Source organism: Leguminivora glycinivorella, chromosome 18 (genome assembly GCF_023078275.1).
Source record: "Leguminivora glycinivorella isolate SPB_JAAS2020 chromosome 18, LegGlyc_1.1, whole genome shotgun sequence".
NCBI lineage: Eukaryota > Metazoa > Arthropoda > Insecta > Lepidoptera > Tortricidae > Leguminivora > Leguminivora glycinivorella.
In genome coordinates, this window is record NC_062988.1 from 5769108 (window position 1) to 5792342 (window position 23235).

At 34.1% G+C, this 23235-nt stretch overlaps 2 protein-coding genes across 5 annotated transcripts in view; one reads left to right on the forward strand and one right to left on the reverse strand.

The window, feature by feature from the left end:
* Nucleotides 1-8577, reverse strand: part of LOC125235976 — a 76866-nt gene extending 68289 nt beyond the window's left edge. Inside the window, exons 1-3 of one of the 2 annotated variants that reach the window (XM_048142644.1) lie at nucleotides 8149-8577; nucleotides 6720-6911; nucleotides 5163-5201 (exon numbers count right to left, since the gene is read on the reverse strand). In XM_048142644.1, the coding sequence (XP_047998601.1) occupies nucleotides 5163-5201; nucleotides 6720-6831 (151 nt within the window). In that variant the 5' untranslated portion in view covers nucleotides 6832-6911; nucleotides 8149-8577. The remainder of the gene's footprint in view (nucleotides 1-5162; nucleotides 5202-6719; nucleotides 6912-8148) is intronic. The other variant, XM_048142645.1, reaches the window with a different exon arrangement.
* Nucleotides 8578-9635: 1058 nt separating this feature from the next.
* On the forward strand, nucleotides 9636-19220 carry LOC125235898. 3 transcript variants are annotated; one of them, XM_048142527.1, is made up of 13 exons: nucleotides 9703-9898; nucleotides 9991-10022; nucleotides 10112-10200; nucleotides 11523-11626; nucleotides 11718-11841; nucleotides 11925-12568; nucleotides 12646-12677; nucleotides 13141-13217; nucleotides 13653-13741; nucleotides 13831-13866; nucleotides 15818-15941; nucleotides 16234-16906; nucleotides 18720-19220. In XM_048142527.1, the coding sequence occupies exons 6-12, from the start codon at nucleotides 12511-12513 to the stop codon at nucleotides 16379-16381; spliced, it is 564 nt and encodes a 187-aa protein (XP_047998484.1). In that variant the 5' UTR covers nucleotides 9703-9898; nucleotides 9991-10022; nucleotides 10112-10200; nucleotides 11523-11626; nucleotides 11718-11841; nucleotides 11925-12510; the 3' UTR covers nucleotides 16382-16906; nucleotides 18720-19220. The 3 variants fall into 3 exon arrangements, with proteins under 3 accessions (XP_047998486.1, XP_047998484.1, XP_047998485.1); XM_048142528.1 differs by lacking the exon at nucleotides 9991-10022 and having other exon boundaries at nucleotides 16234-16698; nucleotides 16784-16906; XM_048142529.1 differs by lacking the exons at nucleotides 12646-12677; nucleotides 13141-13217; nucleotides 13653-13741; ... (2 more) ...; nucleotides 16234-16906; nucleotides 18720-19220 and having other exon boundaries at nucleotides 9636-9898; nucleotides 9972-10022; nucleotides 11925-12501.
* Nucleotides 19221-23235: the final 4015 nt, after the last annotated feature.

Consider the following 23235-nt stretch of genomic DNA (forward strand, 5'->3'; position numbering starts at 1 on the left):
GCTATTCATATTATTGCTAGTATCAGCATTCAGACCGTGAGCTAGCCAGCAGCATGCAGAATCTCAATTGAAAATTTAATGGAAACAGGTACTTTAATTAAGTAACCTTATTTACAAAATTACATTTAAAACATCATTTGAGCAACCGCCATATAGCTTTAGGCTTACGAGGCTGATGGACGACTAATCATTAACTTTATTCCGGCGAGCTTTATTATTTTAATCCAGCGGGCGCATCACACTAGTTGGATAAACTTTATCGCATCAGTGCGTCCCTATCGCACCTTCAAATAGTGCGAAAAGGACGCCATGATGTTATATCGTTTATCACGCGACCGTGCTTGCCTGTCAGGGCCTCAGAGAGTGAATGTCATTTGATTTTATTAGTCCATTGCGCAGCCTAACAATTTCATACGTACTTTGAAGATGGGCTACTTATTGAAACACTACGCGCAGTCTAACATGTAGCTTTAAAGATGGGCTACTTATTGAAACACTACTCTGGTTTCATTTCGACTTGTCTTAGGGTCTAGAAAGGTAAGTAACAGTACACCGTGTATATCGCGCGGTTTGCCCTAGTTACCGCGCGAGGGCACTTTAGCACAGTACTTAGGCAGTTACAAGTTACTTTTTATTTTATACATTTTATACAATTAGAAGCTTTTGTTAGCTGCTTAACAGTTAAGTGAGGTCGAATTTTGCAAGCAAATCGGTTTCTGATATGAGAAGGAATGAGCATAAACTATTCTTTTTTCGCGAAACTGAATTGTTCTGATAAACAATTCGCAAATCTATGAATTAATATCGTTTACTCATCGTAGCTTTGCTTTGTTATGACAAAAGTCCATTTTATTGCACAGAACAGAAAAATGGTAGACATTATGAGAGGCAATCTCTACCCGTCACTACAATCGGGCTAAACACAAGCATTTAAAAACAAGGCAAGGAAAAATGTAGCAATTATTATTAGCTTCGTTTAATCGTTTATTATACTATAAAATTATATTGTACTTTTTCATTGACAACTTGAGTTACTGATTCTTATGCCAATTATACGTCATTAACTAAGCCAGTCACGTAGTAATTATCCACCAGAACTATTTCTAGACAGACTCAAGGAAAAAAAGAAATACCTACTAACTGACAGTCACGCCGTCTCGCGATGTGTCCTACTTTTCGCCTGAGGGCACTAACACTACTACAGGTCATTTTTTATTTAAATACAATGTACACGTTTCTCACTGGTTTTAAATTAATTCATACGATGTGTGATGGGGAGAAAACTGGCTGGAAAGTGACATCCGCTGGGAATGTGTGTGCGAAGTGTTTACGTGGATGAATTAAAATCAAACATATTTTTACCTGTGTTCATAAATTTAAAACGCACTTTTCAGATTTATGCACAAAAATTTAAAATCATTAAAACTGCTAAAAATGAATTTTACACTTTTTTTGTAAAAATTACCATTAAATTAAAAGTCATGATAGCAGCGATCCCGGGTACGCTACGCTTACCTAATCTATCTCTCGAAATCAAAAATAATCATCTCGCTTACACTTAGTGCGTTTTCACATTATCCGATCCGATATCGGATGTCGGACCGATATCCCATACATTACAGGCGCCATCTTGTATTTTTCCTTTGAAATCCTTCCGACATCCGATCGGATAATGTGAAAACGGACTTACGCTCAGGACTAAGAGAAGAGTACTCAAATCATGAGTTATTGACGTTTTAGTGACCGGCCACACCAGAACGCCGCTTCAGAGTACTCAGTACATTTTGTATAGGAAAGACGTAAGACGCGCCCCAGGTGGCGTGGCGGCGGCGGGGCGCGCCGCGCCGCTTGGCGGCGCGCCTTACGTCCTTCCTATACAAAATGTACTGAGAAATTACACTCAGGTGGCGTGGCGCGGACTGCGAACACGCGACGGTCTGATGTGGCCGGTGCCTTAGAATACGTTACTGGAATAGATAGAGTTAACATCACGGAAAATCTAGGAAATGTTTGGTTCTAGTAAGCAGCCGTTTGGGGAGCTGTTTACTTTCTCCATACAATATGTGTTATTTTCCATGACTTTCAGTCTTTCGAGTAACGTACCAATTCTAAAAATCATGGTAGAAGCTCTTAACCTACGGAACCTTAAGTGTCTCATACAGTTACCCATTTTCCACTTTCTACCACTGCTCATTAAGTATAAAGTTACCTCTTAGATCTTTTGACCCGTTTTTACAAGCATACTACCTTTAGTGAGTGTGAAGAAAGTGATTTCACCTCTATACGCAAAGCCTCTAACCTAACACGAAAAACGTCTTAACTTCATAAATCACCAGTATTTGTTTAGTGCATTATGGTTTGTTAAAAATAATGTTTTTAACGGAGAGTTTAAAGTATGCAGATTAATGCAATGTTTTGTGGGGTCAGGTCAATAGTGCATTGGGTATAAAAATGTGTAGGTTTGCTTAAAAGCCTCTTAGGTACCGAAGCGTCTCCTCAGTACATTTTGTCTTACGTCCTTCCTATACAAAATGTACTGAGGAGACGTTTTTTGAATTACACTCAGGTGGCGTGGCGCGGACGTCCGTTGCGCGCCCCGAGACACGCGACGCTCTGGTGTGGCCGGTCACTTAACTAGTCAACCGTAAGTACTTATTCGATAACCGTGTTTGCTAACTGACATGTTATTGTAAAGACACGTCAGTGGCAAACAAGCAAACGGCTCGCATGATGATAACCAATAACGTAATAAAATTCACACACACACATTATTTTTGGATATAATGAAAAAAATTGCAAAATTTAAGGTTTAAAAAACCCTAGGCCTGCCGCGCTTTCCTAATATGCTTATAAAAACATTTGGCATCACCACGCCAAAGTTTAACTATGTTATTGCTTGTGTAAGGTATCCGGTGAGCCGTTTCACAACAGTGCATTTTAAGGCTTCTATCACCCTTTAACAAAAGTATTCAAATGGAAATTTACAATGAAAAAACGGGTAAAGTATCAAATATTTTTCTCAAAAACTACTAAACCTATCAAGTTCTTGAAAGTATTTATAAAGTTCTTTTTGTGCATTGCACCCCAAATTTCAGCTTTGGGTATGTAAAATGATCGTTTTTCGTTACCTAGCTTTTTTTGACACGTTCAGATAGATTTTAATTAAAATAACAGACCGTATTGGTCTTCCTAATGTCTTGGGGCTTATTTTTCACGACGCGTGCCTTTAACCACCACAGACGGATATGGACGTCATCGGAAAGTCACGTCAGACTCCGTAAAGTTCCATTTTGCCTCAATAATCGCGACAGTCTGGCGTCGTGGCACAGTATAATTCAATCACCGACTGCCCTTCACAGGGCGTACCCTTTTAATGACAGTTTGGCTATCTCATCTGGTTCTGATACATTATCAGACAACTATTAGGCCTATTACGTACTAAAACGTAAAAAAACATTGAATACTTTGTCCCCGCTCAATGTCAGTGTTCCTGTTCAAACACATCAGTAGAAATAATATTCACTTAATAAAAATATACTTGTGACATCCTGCCCTTTGAAACAGTCGTGCTATAAACATACAAAGATTACCAAGGCATGTCAAGGTGGACACTGCTTTACGTTTAATGGCGTCTTCGCCGTAAACAATCGGATATAATGATCGTCGTTAGCTAACGTGACATGCTGCATTATGTGCATGAAGACACCTACGTAGAAACATCAACAAGTTTACATGTTTAGAGCCTTTTACCAGGCTATTGGTAGATTGGTACATTTGATCTCTATTTTTTTTTAAATTATAAACATCATTCTATAAAAATCAGATCGAGTGCACGGATTTCTATAAAATTTCGCAACTGTCTACACGCACTCTTATTTTTTAAGATTATGAATTTTCAGATAGATCTGACAGATGGTATAGGTACAACTTTTTTTTAACCCCCGACGCAAAAACGAAGGGGTGTTATAAGTTTGACGTGTCTGTCTGTCTGTCTGTCTGTCCGTCTGTCTGTCTGTCTGTCTGTCTGTTTGTCTGTCTGTTTGTGTGTCTGTCTGTGGCATCGTAGCTCCCGAACGGATGAACCGATTTTGATTTAGTTTTTTTTATCTGAAAGTACAACTCTTTTTCGGGGGTTTTTTCAGATTATGAATTTTAAGACTGTCTGTTGCCGACCTTACTCTTGGCCACAGACTAGCCAAATGCAAAGACGTAGCCTTCATTTCCTAGGTAAGGTAATTTGTGGAGAACACTTGTATTATAGACACATTTTGGTTGGGAAGAACGTGAATGGTTAAGCGTATTAAGTGTGTATAGTTTTTTAATTAGAGAGAAATGGAGACCGTTGAGAAGAAGTTTCGCCGCTCCTTCTAGATCATAACAAGTAGATATGGAGATATATAGATACGGCAGATTCTCGTATTTTAAATTTAACTTAACTCATTTCAGCCGTGCACCCACCACCTTTGCGCTTTGACGTACAGCGAGCTACAAAAGTGCGGACACACCTTATGAATGAATTCCATACAAATCATACAATGCACTTTTGCAGCTGGGTGTAGGTGTTTGCAGTACGTCAAACTTCCACTATATTGGCCGTTTCTTTTTTTTATATTTGGTATAACATATTTTAAAGTTTTTCAAAGGTTGTTTTTCGGTTTAAACAGTTGAATCAACTATTTCTTTTTCTTATTCAATCAAGAGACAATAGCAGCACATCGTGTTCGGAAAACTCTTTTACCGCGTCAAAATATGGTATTTTTGGTTAGTTTAAATACCAAAAAACCAGGGCACGTAGCCAAGTGCACAAACATTTACGATAATATCGTGGCTAGCTATCTCTATCGCTCTTTCTTATTAGCTCGACAGAGTCAGACTGCGTTTCGATTGTCATTTCGGCTATACCGGCAGGGTTTCAAACGAACTCGACTATAAACACGGCTGCAAGTGATAAGAAAAGTTGATTCACTAAAAAGCTCAAAGCGTGTACCGCGAAAATCGAATAAGCAATTTGCTAAGATCTTTCTCTTTTGCTGCAATGGCAGAGAAAGATGTTAGCAAAAAATATAATGTACTGGGAACAATGTATACCAGACCAGACCAAGATTGTAGGAAGTTTAACATAGGTTTAGATCATGCATCTCTATTAAAGGGGGTGTACTTACAAGAGGGCCACTGCAATGTGATATCTATGCCAGAATCATCTGAAAGAATTAGTGGATATCTAGTTGTGCGGCTAATAGTTTAAAATGTACATATTTACAAGTTTGGTCATTATCAGAATGCTATTTATTTCATTTATTATCAACCAACTTACACTTATAACCAAACATTTATAACAAACATTTAAGCAGGATATAGTATCTTTTTTGTCTGATTTAAGTAGGTATGTATATGAGGAAACCAGGCTAATCCCAATAAGGCCTAGTATATATACCCTATGGGTTGGAAGGTCAGATGGCAGTCGCTTTCGTAAAAGCCTACGTCAATTCTTAGTATTACGTGACAAGTGAACAGAAAAAGTGAATCCCAGCCCCAGAGCCTTTAGCTCAACTTGCCATATCGCGCGCCAGTCCACACAGAAGTCGCGCTTGATTGATGTATGGACTCGCGCGCGACAAGGCAAGTTGTGCTAAAGGGGCAGGTTCCCATGAGCAGCGGCGAAATGCCGGGATAACGCAAAAATAGGAAAGATTGTTGTAATGTATGAAAATTCATGATAATGACCAATTTTAAAAGAATTAATGTAACCATCGTGTATAATTTAAATACCTAGTAGTGTATTTGTAATGTGTGTGTAAGTAATTCTAACTAGTAATAAATAATAATGAAAAGTACTTTACTAAAAATCTGCAACATAATATGCTTCAGCAGTGCATAATTAACACACAAATTAGTTACACTAATATATTTTAAAAAATCTTTAGGGGGAAAAGACCTGAGTGATACTTAATAGCAAATATTAGCAATTCATAAGTTTAATCAAATTAAAATCTTCAATGTAAACAGATCTTATGGAACTTTAAGTTTCAAAATAATGCATAATATCACTAAGGTTGCACATCCCTTTTATTAAAATTATATGCTCTCATCCGTATTAATAATTTTACACACTCATTTCCAACATCCATTTAAGATTATGCAAAAGCATATACAAGTAGGTAGTTATTTGTAACAACACCTCAGTCACAAAACACCTATTATCAGTTTAAGATTATTACCTTTTTTGTACCATTGCCATATGGACCACTCTAAATAACATAATCTTTGAACTTTTTTATTCTAACATATTCATGCATTTCCAATTTTATACTTACCAGATTAAAACTTTGCACACCCAATCTGCCAATAGGAACCAAATAGTAAATCTTAATAAATATTGGTGCAGAGTTGTTTTCCCATAGAATGTTTGAATTACGTGCCTTTTTTCACCGACAGTGCTTCAAATATGTGTAGATGTTAAGTGAAACATCCCACTATTTGGTTACCATAAGGATGATATGTGCTTGTATTTTTATACAAGTAACTGGTCAAATACCCTTATGGCAAGCAACAAAGTGGGACTGAAAAATTACATTATATGTATTATTCAAGATTCTAAGATTACCAAAATTTAAAAAATCATTGAAAAAACACAGTATTTAGTATGTTTTTTAAAGTGATCCTAAGGTCCAATAATCAGTCTAAAGATTAGATATATTAATGACTATGTCAATACTTACAACTGTAATAATAGCCCCATGTCGGCAGCCCCACCGCTATGGCACCAACAACGAAACATATGAAGCCGAACACAACAACGGCTATTGAATACATAGCCTTGCCGCTCGCCATGGCTGCATCTCAGCCAATCTCACACCAGAACATCAGGAATGGTGGCAGGATGACTGGTGCAGATTAGGGCTTACGGACATCTGCGAGCAAAAGAGATAATTTTAGTTAAATCTTTTGGGTTTACAGAACATGTTTTAAGATCCTATAGGCACTGGTTCCAACACAAGCTAGTAAGCTATGACTTTATGGGCTATAAAATCGAACAAAAGATAAGCACTCCCGTGCAAATAAAAGAGACATGGGAGTAATTATCTTTTGTTTTTATAGCAGATAGCTCATAGTTTACTAGCTCGCTGTGGGACCAGTGCCATATGGACAGTAAATTTGATATCTGGTGATTGCTTTTTTATATGTTTGTCACAGAAAACCAAACACACAAATTTCTGTTTTGGTAGGTAATATTAAAACACTTTCCCAGGAATTTTGATTTAAAACTAAGCAGCGGCACGTGTGGCAGAAACATAAGGGATTTTTTTTGATGCAGCAAATAGGTATACAGTTTAAATTGCTTTTTAAATTATTTCATAATACATGCTCACTACAAGAATTGTTTGATTAAACTATAAAAATCTATAATAATGGCCTTTGATCAGATTTCGATAAACTTAAGTTGAAATTCTATAACTTTATTATAATGAAATATCATTATGAATCTTTGCTAATACTTGAATAACTTGAACTACTGAAATCTGAAGTTCTTTGTTACTTTATTCTGATATCAGCAAGCTACTAAAAGCTTCCTATCTAAAACTTTTAAAAAGTTGTAAATCAAAAACCGGTTTAACCACATGATAATATGAACCTTATCATTATATTTTTTGTTTCGTTGTCTTATAATTTCATTTGTTTAAAACATTAACTTAACGTTTAAGTATGGTATCAGGGAAAATAAATGAAACAAAATATTTGCATTAGTGACAGTGACTTTGTTTTTGACTTTGACGTATATACAATAAGTAGTTATAACTTTCTTAAAATTCTAATTTCAAAATAAATAAGGCATTTGCTATGAGCAGTACTTTGGCAATTAATGTAGATAAAGAAATTCAATGAAGCCAAAACAGTCTAATAATATAGAGAATAGACTGGTTGATATTCATACAAAGGAATGCCGAAATCAAAACATCCACAATGTCACTGACGCAATCCCAAACAACCGAGTTGTTGTCAAAATATCCTATTAGAAAATTATTCGGACAATCAATTCCAATTGAAATCTCACAAGAATTTGCTATACAAAAATCCGCTAATGCTCCCTCATTAAGAACGGCTTTATACGCTACAAAATACAGTTATTTGATTGTTACTTTTACTCACGTTTTCAATAAAGTCCGCAAAGAATTCGTCACACGAAGTTCACTGATGTATGCAATCGAATTGAAGATGTATTCCGCAATCTATCAACATCTCTTTTTTACACGTTTGAACTACACATGCAACTGGACACCTGTATTTTCACGTGAGTGCACACAAATTAACTCACGATTCAAAATTCACGCTGCGACACACCTATCACTATTTAAAAATGTATGAAAGACACTAGTTTGAATTAAAGTTACAATACTTTTGTTTTAACTTTAAATATAAACGCTTAAAAACTAATTTCTGATAAGAACACGGACGGCAATAAATAAATTGTTTCGAAAAAGCTCTGCGTATTGTGTATGTTTGCAAAGCGACACTCCACGGATATAGTCGGTAAATAAACTGGTTTTTTGACTTGAGTCAGTGAAACGGTCCGGTCCACCTACGTTGCCATGCTGCCACGACAGACTATCCCTACTAGGAGTCTGGCTAATGAAAGTTGAGCCCGAAAAAACGTGGCAATTTCAAAAAAATTGGAGCTGGCAACACATTGATAACATGGTTTCTTTTTTATTATTTCTAATTTATTTACATCACTTACTTTACTAATTTTTATGGTGTTATTCATTATTATTTATAGATTTCGCTGTTAACTTTTACCGAAATTCGTTAAAGTGACAGTCACACTGACAGATGACTATCGATGATATGACATCCAGAGTTGCTGTTTTAAAAAAATACTGGGTTCAACTTTCATTAGCCAGACGTACAGCTAACTCACCTGTTCACGTGCAATAGAAAGAGAAATAAGATTGCTACTGTGAAGTGAGTGAATGAGTGTAGCGGCTATGCGATTGAAGTATAGAAAATGGAATACAATAAAATATGTATAAACAATTGACGCTTATTTTTAGGTACATTTCGAATTTTTATTTATTTTGTACAAAAATATTTCGCATACTATTTAAAATATTTTTTTTATTGATGTTGCCAGCTAAAAAAATATGTCAAGCAATACGTTCCGTTTTACTTCAATATCGTTTAGACATGCCCGAAAAAGTGGTTAACTTAAATTTAGTTCACATTTTTTAATTCAAATGAGCTCATTTAGTGATATTTACTACCATTGGTAACATGAGTTTATCTGATACTTGAAATAAATAAAAAAACATTGTAACGACAGGTATGGTTGGCCATTAAATGGTTCTTTGTATAGACATAAAATAATTCTAGCAACTTTTAAACACTCTTGCTCAATTACATATATATAATAATAAATAATATATTATTTTATTAGCACTCTAGCAGTACTGAACTACGTTTTAGTCTAGAAATTTCCTGACAATCCGGCCTCCCGTGCAGTCCCGCCTCATTAAAGGCTATCACTAATTGCCCATGATATTTCCGAACTAACATGACTTTGAAACCTCCAAAAAAGAATGTAAATATCCCTGCAGCCTGAAAAACACAATCAGTAACCGTATAAAGCGTTGTTAATCGACCTCGCACAAACGAGTTGACAAGTCAACGTAACTACTCCATTCATAAATTGGTTCAATTTGTGTGGATTACTAAAGATATACATGCATATCCGTAGGCATAGATCCTAATGTAGTGTTTCCTCCCAAGTTATTGTGTGACCTACAGATTTGCGAGGCAGTCGTGTTCATTTCAAAACATAATTATACCTATTGAATTTTGACTTCTACTTCATAAGTCATGTGGATTTTTTCGTTTATATGTTTTTGGACCCATGTTGTATGTAAGTTTAAAGTTATATTAAAATATATATATATTATAAGTTTAATAATATATTATTATTTTACTGCATAAAGTTACTGACCATTTTTTCAGTGACGGACGGGGTAACCAATAACTCCAATAAGGTAAACATTAACGGTACCTAATACGTGTTCTTAAAATATGGTATCCTTAATTAAATACTAGCTAAGGTTTAGTTTGTCGTTATTTTCAGCATTCTGTGGACTGGTGGTGCGATGAAATAGAATGTTATTACAGTGATAAAATACCTGGCGAAGAAACATGTCATAGCAATAAATCAATGTAAGTTTAAGTTGGGGTACCTATCATATATGATCATGATGATATATCAATGTAAGTTTAAGTTGGGGTACCTATGATATATGATAGGTACCGGATATAAATTTGTAGATTGATTATCCATACTAATACGTATTATAAATGGGAAAGTGTGTGTGTCGGTTTGTCTGTCTGTCTTTCACGACAAAACGGAATAGAATAGAATAGAATAGAATAGAATTTCTTTATTTGCCAGAATACGTATGGTACAGGATGACAACAAGTTTTATAGGTTTCAGTATTCAGTCGAAAACACGACATGCAAATAGTTAACAATATAAGATCACAATTTTACAATAATAGTACTAAATTTAGTCAGTGGGTTTTTTTACATAATAAAAAGGCATCCACTTATTAATGGTATGATACAAAAATAGAATTGACAGAAAATTATTAATACTAGTCTATAAATTTAAAATAATATACAATATGTACGTTAAATGAATTAATGATTAAGAATTGTAGAGTTCAGCAACATATATAGAACATGAAATATAAAGTTAAATGTCAAGAAATCTGCACAATGTCAAATATTACACTATTTGTTTAATAACTTATGTTCTAAAAATTCCTTTACACTATAGAAGCAGTTTTCGGAGAGCCATTTGGTAATTTTACTATTAAATTGTTTACAATCGATTTTCTTAAGTTCATCTGGAAGGCTGTTAAATATAACTATACACATATTGTATGCATTCCTGTGGTATATAGTAGAATGTGATGGAGGCTGATATAATAAGTCTTTATATTGCGCTCTCTGATTTCCTGGCAACACATCACACCTCTTCCTAAAAAGTTCAGGATGTTTTTTTACAAACAGGCACGCCTTTTTTATATAAATACAAGGTAAAGGCAAAATATTAAACTTTTCAAACAGTGGCTTACAGGTGTCCATTATCCAGGCATTGGCTATAGCACGAATACATTTTTTCTGCCGAACGAACACTTTCTCAATATCGACGGAATTACCCCACAGTAAAAGACCATAATTAAGTACAGACGCTACATATCCATGATACGCAGTTGTTGCAGCCTCTATAGATACCGTATTCCTAAGTTTCCTTAGAGCAAATACAAATCCGTCAAGTTTGGAACAAACTACGTCGACGTGTCGTTTCCAGTTTAAGTTTTTGTCAATATTGATGACGGAGCGACGAATTGACGTGGTTTTTTAAGTGGATATAGTTGAAAGGATGGAAAGTGACATAGGCTACTTTTTGTCTCTTTCTAACGCGAGCGAAGTCGCGGGCAAAAGGTAGTTATATTATATTTACGTCTTGTTTCAGACCTTATCGTTTTAACAGTACAACTGGAACTTGCGAATTGAACTTGATTGGATTATTACTATCCTTTAAAGTTCTAAGCAATAGATTGGGAGCAGTCGTTGAGGGTAAACACATAGTTTTTATATCTCTCAAGAACTCCTTTGATGAATATTTTTTTATTGTTTTGATATTAAATCTATCTGACATTACTTTCAGAAAATAACCGCATGCGCAGTGAGATTATTTTCCAAAATGTGATGAATGCGGGCAAAGTTTTTGTGGGATTTGCAAGCCTCTGTGTATTTCTAGGATGTTTTTATTGTTGCTGGGTGCAATATTCGTAAGTATTAATATATGTAATATAAGAATATTTATTTAAGGCCTTGAAGATGAGGGTAAATAAAATGTTTGCTTTTTTGGCAGAGATCATAAACTGAAGAGAAGCCTGAAAGTAGTGGCAAAGAAGATACAAGAGCAACAAAAAACCATAAGCAAGCTTAAAATTGGGAGCAAAGAAAATAAAGAAACGGGAAAACCAGAAAGACGCAACACCGTGCCTGAAGAAATTCAAGTCTCTGTTGTTTAGTCCACTTTTCGCATTATCGAAACTTTTTTTAACGTATAAATTGAAATAAAATCTAAATACTTAAAATTGTTTCATGTGGACTGTATATTAGGTAGATTATACGCATATTACACAGTTCGAACAATCGGCGTCTTGATTCGAGGCCAATCTATTTTAGTTCTCCTGAATCCCTTGCTCTCGTTCGCCGACCTAACTAAACGTTAAAATTTCGCAAATTATATCACATACTGCGCGTTTTAAAACTTAAAAGTATCTTTTAACTCATACGATCGTGTGCCTGTTTTGTGTCAATGTGCCTATACTACTATCAAAATATTAGTGTGTGAAAATAAAGTGCTTTTAACACTATTAGTTAATTAGCATTATATCACAGAGTAAGAAGTTTCGTTTTTGTAGTAGGTATTTGTACGCCGGGCGTTTATTATGTGTCGTCAAATATTATTTTGTACATTTGTCATTAGTGGTTGGTTTTCTTTAACATGTAAGTAAAGTAAATACTTTCCTATTATTTACCATTTGTACATATTGTCAAACACATTATTATTTTTATTTTTGCAGCAGCTGAGTTGCCAACGACTGAAAATAAAAGTGTATGTAAAGAATATTCATTTTTAATGTCGTTAAATATTGAAGTTTGAAATGTATTGTGTGTGATAGCAAATAGAAAAGCTACCCCTGTAGTTTCAAAGTCCCAATTGCCATGTTGTATAGGCCAACCTACTAATAAATTCAGGTCTGATACGAGTATGTATGTTTTAAAAATAATAAATAAATAGTGTTATAGGATATTTTTACACAAATTTACTAAGCCCCACGGTAAGCTCAAGAAGGCTTGTGTTGTGGGTAGGTACTTTGACAACGATATACATAATATATACCTACTTAAATACATAGAAAACACCCATGACCCAGGAACAGATATCTGTGGCTATCAGGGCATCATCAGGGCAAATAAATGTCTTTACCCAGGATTCAAACCGGGGACCGAACCGGATAACCACTATCCACTAGGCCAGACCGGTAGTCCTGTTTTATTGGGTTTGTTATTTTCAGAAGACCTGTATGGACATTGGTGACTGCATAACAATAGATACAGAATGTAAGGAAAAATGCGGCTGTGATAAAATTATGTAAGTACCTTACAACCAATAAAAATTCTAGATTGATGGCATAAATGAAAATTAAATGACTTTTTCTAGGTATCTACAAGTACCCCGTGTGGTGACGGGTTAAGAATTTCACCACCCCCTTTCTTACCGTGGGTGTCGTAGAAGTCGACTGTGGATATGGGTTATTGTGACGTAGGCGAGAGGCTGGCAACCTGTCACTGCAATGTCACAATTTGGATTTCTTTCAACCCCTTTTTGCCAAGAGTGGCATTGAAATTTGAAACTTAGTAGTTTATGTGCTCTGCCTACCCCTTTATGGGATGCAGGCGTGATTATATGTATGTACTTATGTATGTATGTATCTACTAGTGCAACTTTCCATATGTTACGCAGCGTGTGTTTGTTATACAAATATTGATTATATTTTTTGTTAATAAGTATACTTTCTTCCTTCAGCCCAACTACTTTTAACACCACGACTCAGGAATGTGTAATAAACATACACTTGTTATTCACGTCATTACGACAGAAGTATAATACAGAAGGTAAGAAAAATAACCAATAAAATAAATATTAAGCAAACAGTTTTGTTTTTAGTATAAAGTTAAAATTTTAACTGTTTACGTGTTTACAGATAATGATATCCCTCCCGAGGAAGATGATTTGGCAAGTACGTTACATAAGCTCTCAAATGCACGTTGTACCCGTCCATGTATATTTTGTGGGTCTCTATTGGTTCCCATAATTTTTTTAGTCCGATTTTTACAATCCATAACGTTGTTAGTCATAATTTTTAATAGTCATATTATCATTAGTCATAAAGTTGAATGTCAGAAATTGGAGGTCAGATTTTTGCAAGTCATCATTATTGTCAGTCATAAACATTGTTTGGCATAATAATCAAATTGCATATTGTATTATGGACTTAATGTTGAAAGCAATAAACATGTTTGTCATAATTGTCGTAAAGTATATTTTCGCAAGTAATAATGATTACTGTCCACATTAACTTTAATCATAACATACAATGGGATCTATATTATTTTTCATTAAGTTTGAAGTCATAATGTTTGTTCGTGTTCACTATCGTTAGTCATAATTTAGTTTTTCACAGAAGATACTTTTTTGGGGTTCCGTAGTCAACTGTCTGTCTGTCTGGTACACACAAGGTAACTAACGAACCTACCCGAGAAATGAAAATTTTCTCGTTGGGCTCACTGATTTTCCCGCCATTTCGTCTTTTACATGTTATGTGTTTTATTTTTTCATGTTGCTTTTAAAAGTATTAGGCCCCGCCAGCGATTCGACGGAGCCCCGCTATGCGGGGCTCCTATTTTTGCTCTGAATGACACAAGGTAACTAGCGAACCTAGCTGAGAAATGAGGATTAAAATACTCAATGAGCTCACTGATTTTCCCGCCATTTCTTCCTTTGCATGCTGATTTTTGTAGTATTCGGCTTCGTCAACGAGTAGAAGGGGGGCAGGGGTCCTATTTCCGTTCTAATGGACGCGAGGTAAATGCGGACTACCAATAAAGTCATAAGGTATAATGTATCGATTGTCCACATTTTCGTTAGTCATAATTTGGTTTTTCTCAAAAACGCGTAACTTTTCAGGATTGCCATAAAACAAACCTAACCTAACCTATCTATAGGTGACCCTAATGAAACCGTTTCAGAATTATGACTAATGATAATCTGGCTAACAAAGGGATCCGTTTTAAATGTTATATTCATCAACTTTCTTGATTCTAAGATTATAGTATTCTATAATATGGGTTGTTAACGTTAGAACTATTAAACGTTATTCGTAACAAAGATTATGACTTATGAGGTTTATGCCTTAAAACTGTATGCAGAACAATCAGTAGGGCTTCAAAAAATATGCCTAGTAATATTTCTGGATAATTATTGTTATGCCTTTCAATTTGATACTCATCAACTTTATGACTTTTAAGGTTATGGCATCCAATATTATGGGTTGTTAATGTTCGTACCATTAAGTATTATTCGTAACAAAAATTATGACTAGTGATGTTTATGACCACAAAATATATGAATAACAACTTATGACTAACGAAATTCTGACCAAAAAGTTTATGGGAAAGAAAGGGGTCCCATATTTTGTTCTATTTTCGATCTTAGTAATTTGGTATTTCCTGAACAGTAATAAAGTGCCCGATTATTTATTTCATCATTTAATGGTTTATACAGAGCTATGTACATACTTGACTTGTAATATCCTCCTTGTAGTATTGTATATATGACTGGGATTATATATGTATACATATAACACATACCTTTCATATACATAAATATGTTTCTAGTATTCACATTAAAAGTGTTATCATTTGAATACAAGCGAACAAATAATGTTCTCGTCAGCGAGTCGGATAACATAACAGACAGACAATTTTCAAAGATTTCTTTGAGAATTTTTTTAATGCGTACCTTCGCTTTTTAAAAGATTGTTGTTTAAGGACAAACATTTTCATGGTTTGATATCTTTAAGTTGTGTAAATCTGACTCATTAATATTTGTGCAAATGAGATCAATTTCGCTGATGTTTTTAGTCCTCATTTAAATATATTTCATCATTTTTGATATTGTTTTGTTTGCAGCTAAGATTCGAGCAGAGGCTGACAGAATATTTAACGGCGTTATTGTTTCCGCATTTTTGTTTATTGCGTGTGCCAGCGCCTGCACAGTGACTGCCTGTATTTATTGTTGCCGAATTAATTACACGTAAGATTGTTTTATTATTATGGAAAATATTGTAATATAAAAATCAAATTAGGAGGGAGTACTTTAAGTTTGGTTATTTGATTTCCAGACTTTAAAAAACACAAAAAAAAGATAAACACATCACTTCACGGCCTTCACGTTCTCTTGCAATTTTTGTGATATAAGTACTTTGGACTTTTAGTCATTCACCTCTGTATCTTGTAAAGGAATTAAACGTATTTTGGCTAATTATGAAACATCCCTAACAATTGTCCCCCAAATGAGATCTATTGATATTATTTTCGTTTTCTAGAGATTATCAGCTCAAGAAAAGTATCAAGGTGTTGGCGAAGAAGATGGGGAAAAAGTCTCAAATGAAAAAACCCGTAAAAGTCCCCACAGAACAAGTAGCGCAGAGTTGCAATGTTATTGTAGAAGATGCTGGTATTTTCTGTGTTTAAAAAAAAATCTTATCTATTGTGTATGGAATCACTGTTCAATTAATTAAATAACATTAAAAAAATACTGTGTTAGAAGTATTTTCGACAAACGGAACGTTTTTAGTACATGGCAACCCGATATCTGACAGATAAACTTTCATTCATTCCGTAGTTTGACATTTACATTTACAAATATTTTCTACGTCCATTCATGTCTTCTGATAATAATTATAAACAAGGGAGAAATTTGTATATTTCATTCTAAATCGAACAAGTCTGTCTGCAAACATTCGTTAAAATACTCAGTAACTTATATTTTGATGGTTAGCGACGTTAACGTGAGTATAATCTCTTGATTACCTTTGTATTGATTTCTTGTTTACTAAACAAATGCGAATGTTCATTTGTTTTTGTTATTTTCAGTTGGGGCGCTAGTAAGAATAATATGATGGAAATTACTATATTAGACTATATTGTAATGACTTTTGGTGTTTTTTTGATCTTGGCTTTGTGTAGCTGCTTATACTGCATATTTATAAAGATCAGGTAAGTTAAGTTCTAAAATAAAAATACATTCAACTGCTTACAATACAATACAATTTATGTATTTTTTGAATGTGAGTGATTATAAATGATGGCAGGGTTAGTATTTTGTAACATCACAATCTGCCAGAATTTGGCGTAAGTTCAATATTCTTGACTCTCAATCTCTCCAATTAAAAAAAAAGTAGGTAAATATCGCAATATCAGATTTTAAATTCATAATAAGAAAATAAAAATTGTAAAAAAAATGCTTGGTTATTTAATAATACATATTGTGTGTGAGCAGTTGATGAAACTTTCACAATCATTCAATGATGATTACACACTACACTACAACTAGGTATTATAAACTTATAAATATGGTCATTATTATAAGTTAAGGTATTAAAAACTTATAAATATGGTCATTATTATAAGTTTTTAATACCTAGTTGGGTCAATCCGCGGCAAAAGTAACATGAGTCACGATTTTATGACCATACATCGGGGTTTTGAGAGAGGGAATGAATTCGTGTATTTGTAACTCTGTTTACAGTGATTTGAATTACTGAAATATATATTTAACTATGTAACTGGCTCCAAATGTACCTAGAAATGTTAAAGTAATGTTTATCTTTTATCGTTTTCACCATTTTTGGGCTAGTGTAAATCATTCCCGCTCCCAAAACCCCGATGTATGTTTATGACATGTTACATTTATTCATGACGCAAGTTCAAGTGACAATCTATCTCGAAATAAGTGGTACTTTCCCGATATATGCATAGATCCTTTAATTTGCAGCTGTAGTCCAAATAAACACGCAATGAAGTTGTGACTCACGTTACTTTTACGTGGATTCACCCAGTAGTAGATTTCAGTATCAACACCTAGATTAGCATTACAACTCACCAGAATATGCCCAAATTAGCGTGTGTCTAGTAAATAGTCTTAGGCCCAGTTGCACCAACTAATTAACTCAGGGTTAGTGGGCTGTCATCTGTCAAATTCCATATAAAATCGTGGGTTAACCGTCGGGTTAACCCTCCATTTTCGTTGGTGCAAGTGGCCCTAAGTGAAGGATGGCGATGGCGGTGATTCACTTATTGCACAAAAAAAGTAGCATTCAAATAAAGTAAAATTACACACACTATTACTACATAGAAATGTGTGCATCTGTCAGAAAAAAACGCACCTTCAAATTTGTTGCTTAACTTCATAACTGGGTAAATCCATACTGCTATAAGGTTGATTATCTTTCAGATCAAACTATATATTCAACCTTAAAACAGAATGGATTTACCCAAGTTTGAAGTTAAGCGACACAAATATCAACTGTAATTGCTCAAAATTAATATAAAGTTTGTTTTATATAGAAATCTCAAACGAGGGGTCCAAAAACTTGAAATTTTGTGTGACATAATTAATATGTAGATGGCCCCTGACAACACATTCAGTAGCAAGCTTTTGATTGAACACTAAATTAACCAGAATGGTGGGTTCTTGTGAGAAAAACAATGATGCTTAACCCCTGGAATGCAGATGTCCAAAATTTTCTAGGGAAGTCCAAATTGTGTCCAAAGTGACATACACGAGACTAGTCAATCGAGGGGTTAATTTTATTTGCCCATACCCATTTTATTCTCCTTCTCTCTCTTCTTTACATCCTCTTACCCTCTGCTGGGGTGTAGGGCTCGAATCATATTTTTCCATTTACTCCAGTCTTGGGCAGTTTGGGTAACCTCCTCCCACCCCATGCCTAGCACCCTGAGCTCCTGCTGAACCGAACGACGCCAGGTCGACCAATTTTATTAACAATCTTTTCCCAAAATGTTTCAGTGACCTCCGGATGAAGAGATACATATTAGAAATGGCGAGCCAGAAAGGCATCGAGGTAGACCTGGACAAACTTGACCCGAAATATGCATTTCAATCTTCACATTCAGATGAAAACTGTACAATTATTGTACCAGATGTTGTTGTTGTCCTTTAGCTTATGATTTGATGAACGAATGCAGTTTTGTGTGATAAGCTGTCAGGATACTACTAGCGGAGAAGTATCTTAAGTGCGGTCACAAACTTTATATGATGTATAACAAGGAAAAGAAGATTTATGTGTATTGTGTGGAAATGTTGCCAACATCACTTTTACAACTCATACTCCAGGGAATTGGATGAATGCAACAGGTAACCACATCTTTGTCTGTTCCTGACTGGTATTGCAGTATTGCTGTACTAGATCTGTATCTATAAGTACAAAAACGATATATGAATGTGCTAAGAAAAAGATGGTATAATTTTCGAAGTTTCCTGCCAAATATAAAAATAAATGTATACAAATTTTAACAAAAAATATTGACAAGTCAAACATCCACAACCACAACTGGCGAGCCATATTTCCTGCGTCCACGCACCCTTGTGTCCACGTATAATGTGCAAGCACGCTGACAAATAACTGGATTGGGAATAATTGACTTCTCTGGAGAGGACTTTTATGGCTGTTCTGTGCCAAAGGGTTTGAGTAAAGTACATGAAACATATATTCAAGAGTGTACTTTAGATTAATAAAGGATTTGTCTGATAAGTAGAAAGACTGGAGTTCTAGGGCTTGTAAGATGAGATAGACATGTAGGCTAATAAAAACCCGTTTTAGCTTAGCAATCTTGTAAAATGCTAGAATTTATTGATGGTGTAATTTAAAAATATTCTAGTCCAGATAAAATAATTTATTTTTATTGTTAAGTAAGTATTTTTTTAATCTGTTTTTTTAAGTGATTGCAGCTTTCAAATATTTTCGTAATCATTCGTTAAATGTGTTACTTACTGTTAACTGATCTCATATGCATATTTGTATAATTTAGGTTTCTTATATTTTAACATTTGGTAATAATACGAGTATGTAAGGATAATCACATTCTTTGTCATAAACTGAAAAATGTAGTGTGATAGAATAGAACTGATAGAGTAGCATTTAATAGGATTAATTATTTAAAAAGTAGGTGCTTACTCAATCTAGTCTTTAAGTATTATTGTAAAAAGCTTTTTAAATTAATGCAGTAATAAGAAAAATCTGGTCTAAATTAGTAAGTAAAAAAATCACTCATTACCTAGTTACTGAATCTTAGTGCCATCAACCTTACAGCCTTATAAACCAGTACATAATGCCTTAGAATCTTTGCCCTTTTTAGAAACATTACATAATTGTGTGTAATATTAATATACTTGTACTTAGAAAATAAATAGATCAAGTATACTTAGGGTTGCAAAGAAAACAGGTTTTTTTCTGGCTTGAAAAAATATCCGTGAAAAAAAAACAGTTTTTTTCTGGAGCATAGATGTCATATATACCATAGATCAAGCAAATGTATCTACTTAGCGTGTCAAATTAACTCAGTGAAATCCACTGAGTTGTCCGTCTTTGATCGCAGCTTGCAGCTTTCGGGCGTAAATTTTTGTAAGTTGAAGTCAATATAAACATTAAAAATGCCTCGTTACGTGATATTTAATTGATACAACACAAAAATTATGAACACTCAAGGGCCTGAGACATATTTAAAATCACAGGCAAGTAACAACTTCAGTACAAAATCTAACACGCTCGGCCGCCATACAAATAGATGAACTTGTTTCTTCTACGTAAATCTAATTCTGTGTTCTGGAGTATGTTTTTTTTCTTAAGGTCGAAATATCAAAATTTGCAGAACAGTTAGAACACTTTTATACGGTTTTTTAGACTTTATGTTAGCTATTAAACAAATTTAATTTAATAACTTTAATTTCTGGTTTTATAAAACTAACATTTACAATCTGTAGTTAGTAGTTATCGCTATTTACTGTTGGCAACACCACCGCCTCTCCACGCTCCACGCTGCATCGGGGATTCCCCAATAAATGTTTGTATACTGAATGTTTATCGAATTTAAATGTACGTTATTGTTATTGAAACGTTACAAATAACGAAAAACCGTTATTGTCGTATTATTTGTTCATCTAAAAAAAACATACTTAGAAAAAAAACCATGGTGCTTGGTTTTTTTTCATAATTCTGAAAAAAAAAACATTTGTTTTTTTTTCTATTTGCAACCCTAATTATACTAAAACTAAACTTTCTATTATAAATGGTGTAACATCAGGTAGCCGAATAATTTTAACAACGTATTTCCTAGTCATATTTCGAGACCAAAATGTCAGATAATTTTTTCATAAATATTGCAAACGAGAGTATAGAGACTAATGCCGGAGCGATTTAAACATTCGAGTTTGCAATATTCTTACTCACAATACTTTTCATCCCACTTGCAAAAGATGTAATTATGTAAAAAGAAAGAAAAAGTTAATTATCCTTCGTTAATTTCACAAGTCCCTCGGGAAAAAGCTAACTCCTTGACTGTGGTTGACTGTACCATAAACTGCATAGACAGAAGAACTAAACGCACACATTGCTAAATAATATATGTAATAATCTTTGTAGTTTTGACTACTTAACTAGAGGGCGTATATAGCTTAACTTTATAGGTACTTAACGCTAAGTAAACATAATTTAAAATCAGTGACAATTTTGTACCGAATCGCGGTGCGCTATACACTTACCCCCTTTCATAAACGCTCACTAAAGTTATCAAGCCGATAAAGTTCGTTTGTCCCTTTCCGACGTATTGGTGTAATATTTTGTTATGGGTTTTGTATTGGGTTTGTCTATATATACTTGTATATGTCGGTGTACTCGTGCTTTACATATAGCCGACCAGAAATATTCATCTACGCGCCATGTTGCGCAATTTCCGTTGAACTGTTTTCTTCATACTGTACTGAGCGTCCTCTTGACAACTGTCATATATTTTATTTCTGTTCAATTGCCTAGTTTGAAAAAAATTGTTTTTTTTTGTCATGCAGAAACATTTGCGAGTGATATTACATATTTTTAAATTAACGCACGTTCGAGTGAATTTTTCCATTATTCCTTTAGTTTGAATAAGTTGCCCAAGCTGCAACTGAAGAAAAGCCTTGCGCAATAATACCTACTTTACTTATAATATAACTATTATAACGTTGTTTAGGTACACATGTAACCCGAAAAATATTGTAGGTTTTAAATATTTTGACTAACAATTGCTTGTCACTACATAGTATAAAACAAAGTCACTTTTTCTGTCCATATGTCCCTATGTCCCTATGTATGCTTAAATCTTTAAAACTACGCAACGGATTTTGATGCGGTTTTTTTTAATAGATAGAGTGATTGTAGAGGAAGGTTTACATGTAGGTATAGTACCCGTGCGAAGCCGGGGCGGGTCGCTAGTATTATATAATATTTACAGCCAAGCAAAAAAAATGGATATAAATAATAGGGGCGCCACCGAATGTAAACCGCTTTGCATGTGGCAACTATTTTGACACTTCTGTATGTGAAAAGTAAGTGTTGCTATGTTAAATGAAGATTTTTCGAACCCCCATGTCAGACTTTTTTATAGACAAAATGGTAGCTTGCCCCCTGTTCCTGTGATAATAATAAATGGATGACTTCTTTTGATTTAATGATTTTAACGTTTTTATAAGAACTTTATATTGTTTATGTTTACATTATTTTATGAAATCATTCGACGTTTAAAACTAATTAAGATACCTACTCAACAATTTTGATACATATGCTTATAAATTGAATTTATACTATCTACTATTTTATATTATTTATCTGTCTAATGTAAATCTATTTATGTGAAGTATATTTTTAGATAAAATCCTATACGTCATAATTTTACCCTATATTGAAGGTTGACCATTTTAATGAAATGTCCTCATCTGGGTTTTTAAGGTAGGTATTTGCCTATATGTATGTATATTTATTATTTTTTATATTTCTGCATTTTCATGTAAAACGTACTTGTGATAGAAACAGTAGTAAGTATATTTTTTGAAATATCTAAAAACTTAAGGTACCTAATCTTTAGGCTTTTCACAAAATTAGATTAGTGCCAAAATAACTCAAAGGACCTATTCTCGTACTGTATAAAATAAATATATTTGTGACCCGTCAATTAATTTACCTATACAATTATATCTCTAATTGATGTTTCATAAAACAATACTATTACTTAAAAAAATATTGTAAAAAGGCATTCTTCCCGCTGAAAAATGGGTGTTTCGTAATGCAAGCGTACCTATATTGTTATAGACGGTCAAGCAACTCATGTCACTAAAAAAAGGCGCGAATTTCAAATAGTTACTCTATGGCAAATTCAAATGGGTACTCTATGGTATTCACTCCTACATTTTCAATATATTTTTTTATATGGCTCCACCGATGATGTCGGTAATTCCGCCAACGTCAAAGTTGCGCTTTATGAATACCTATAAT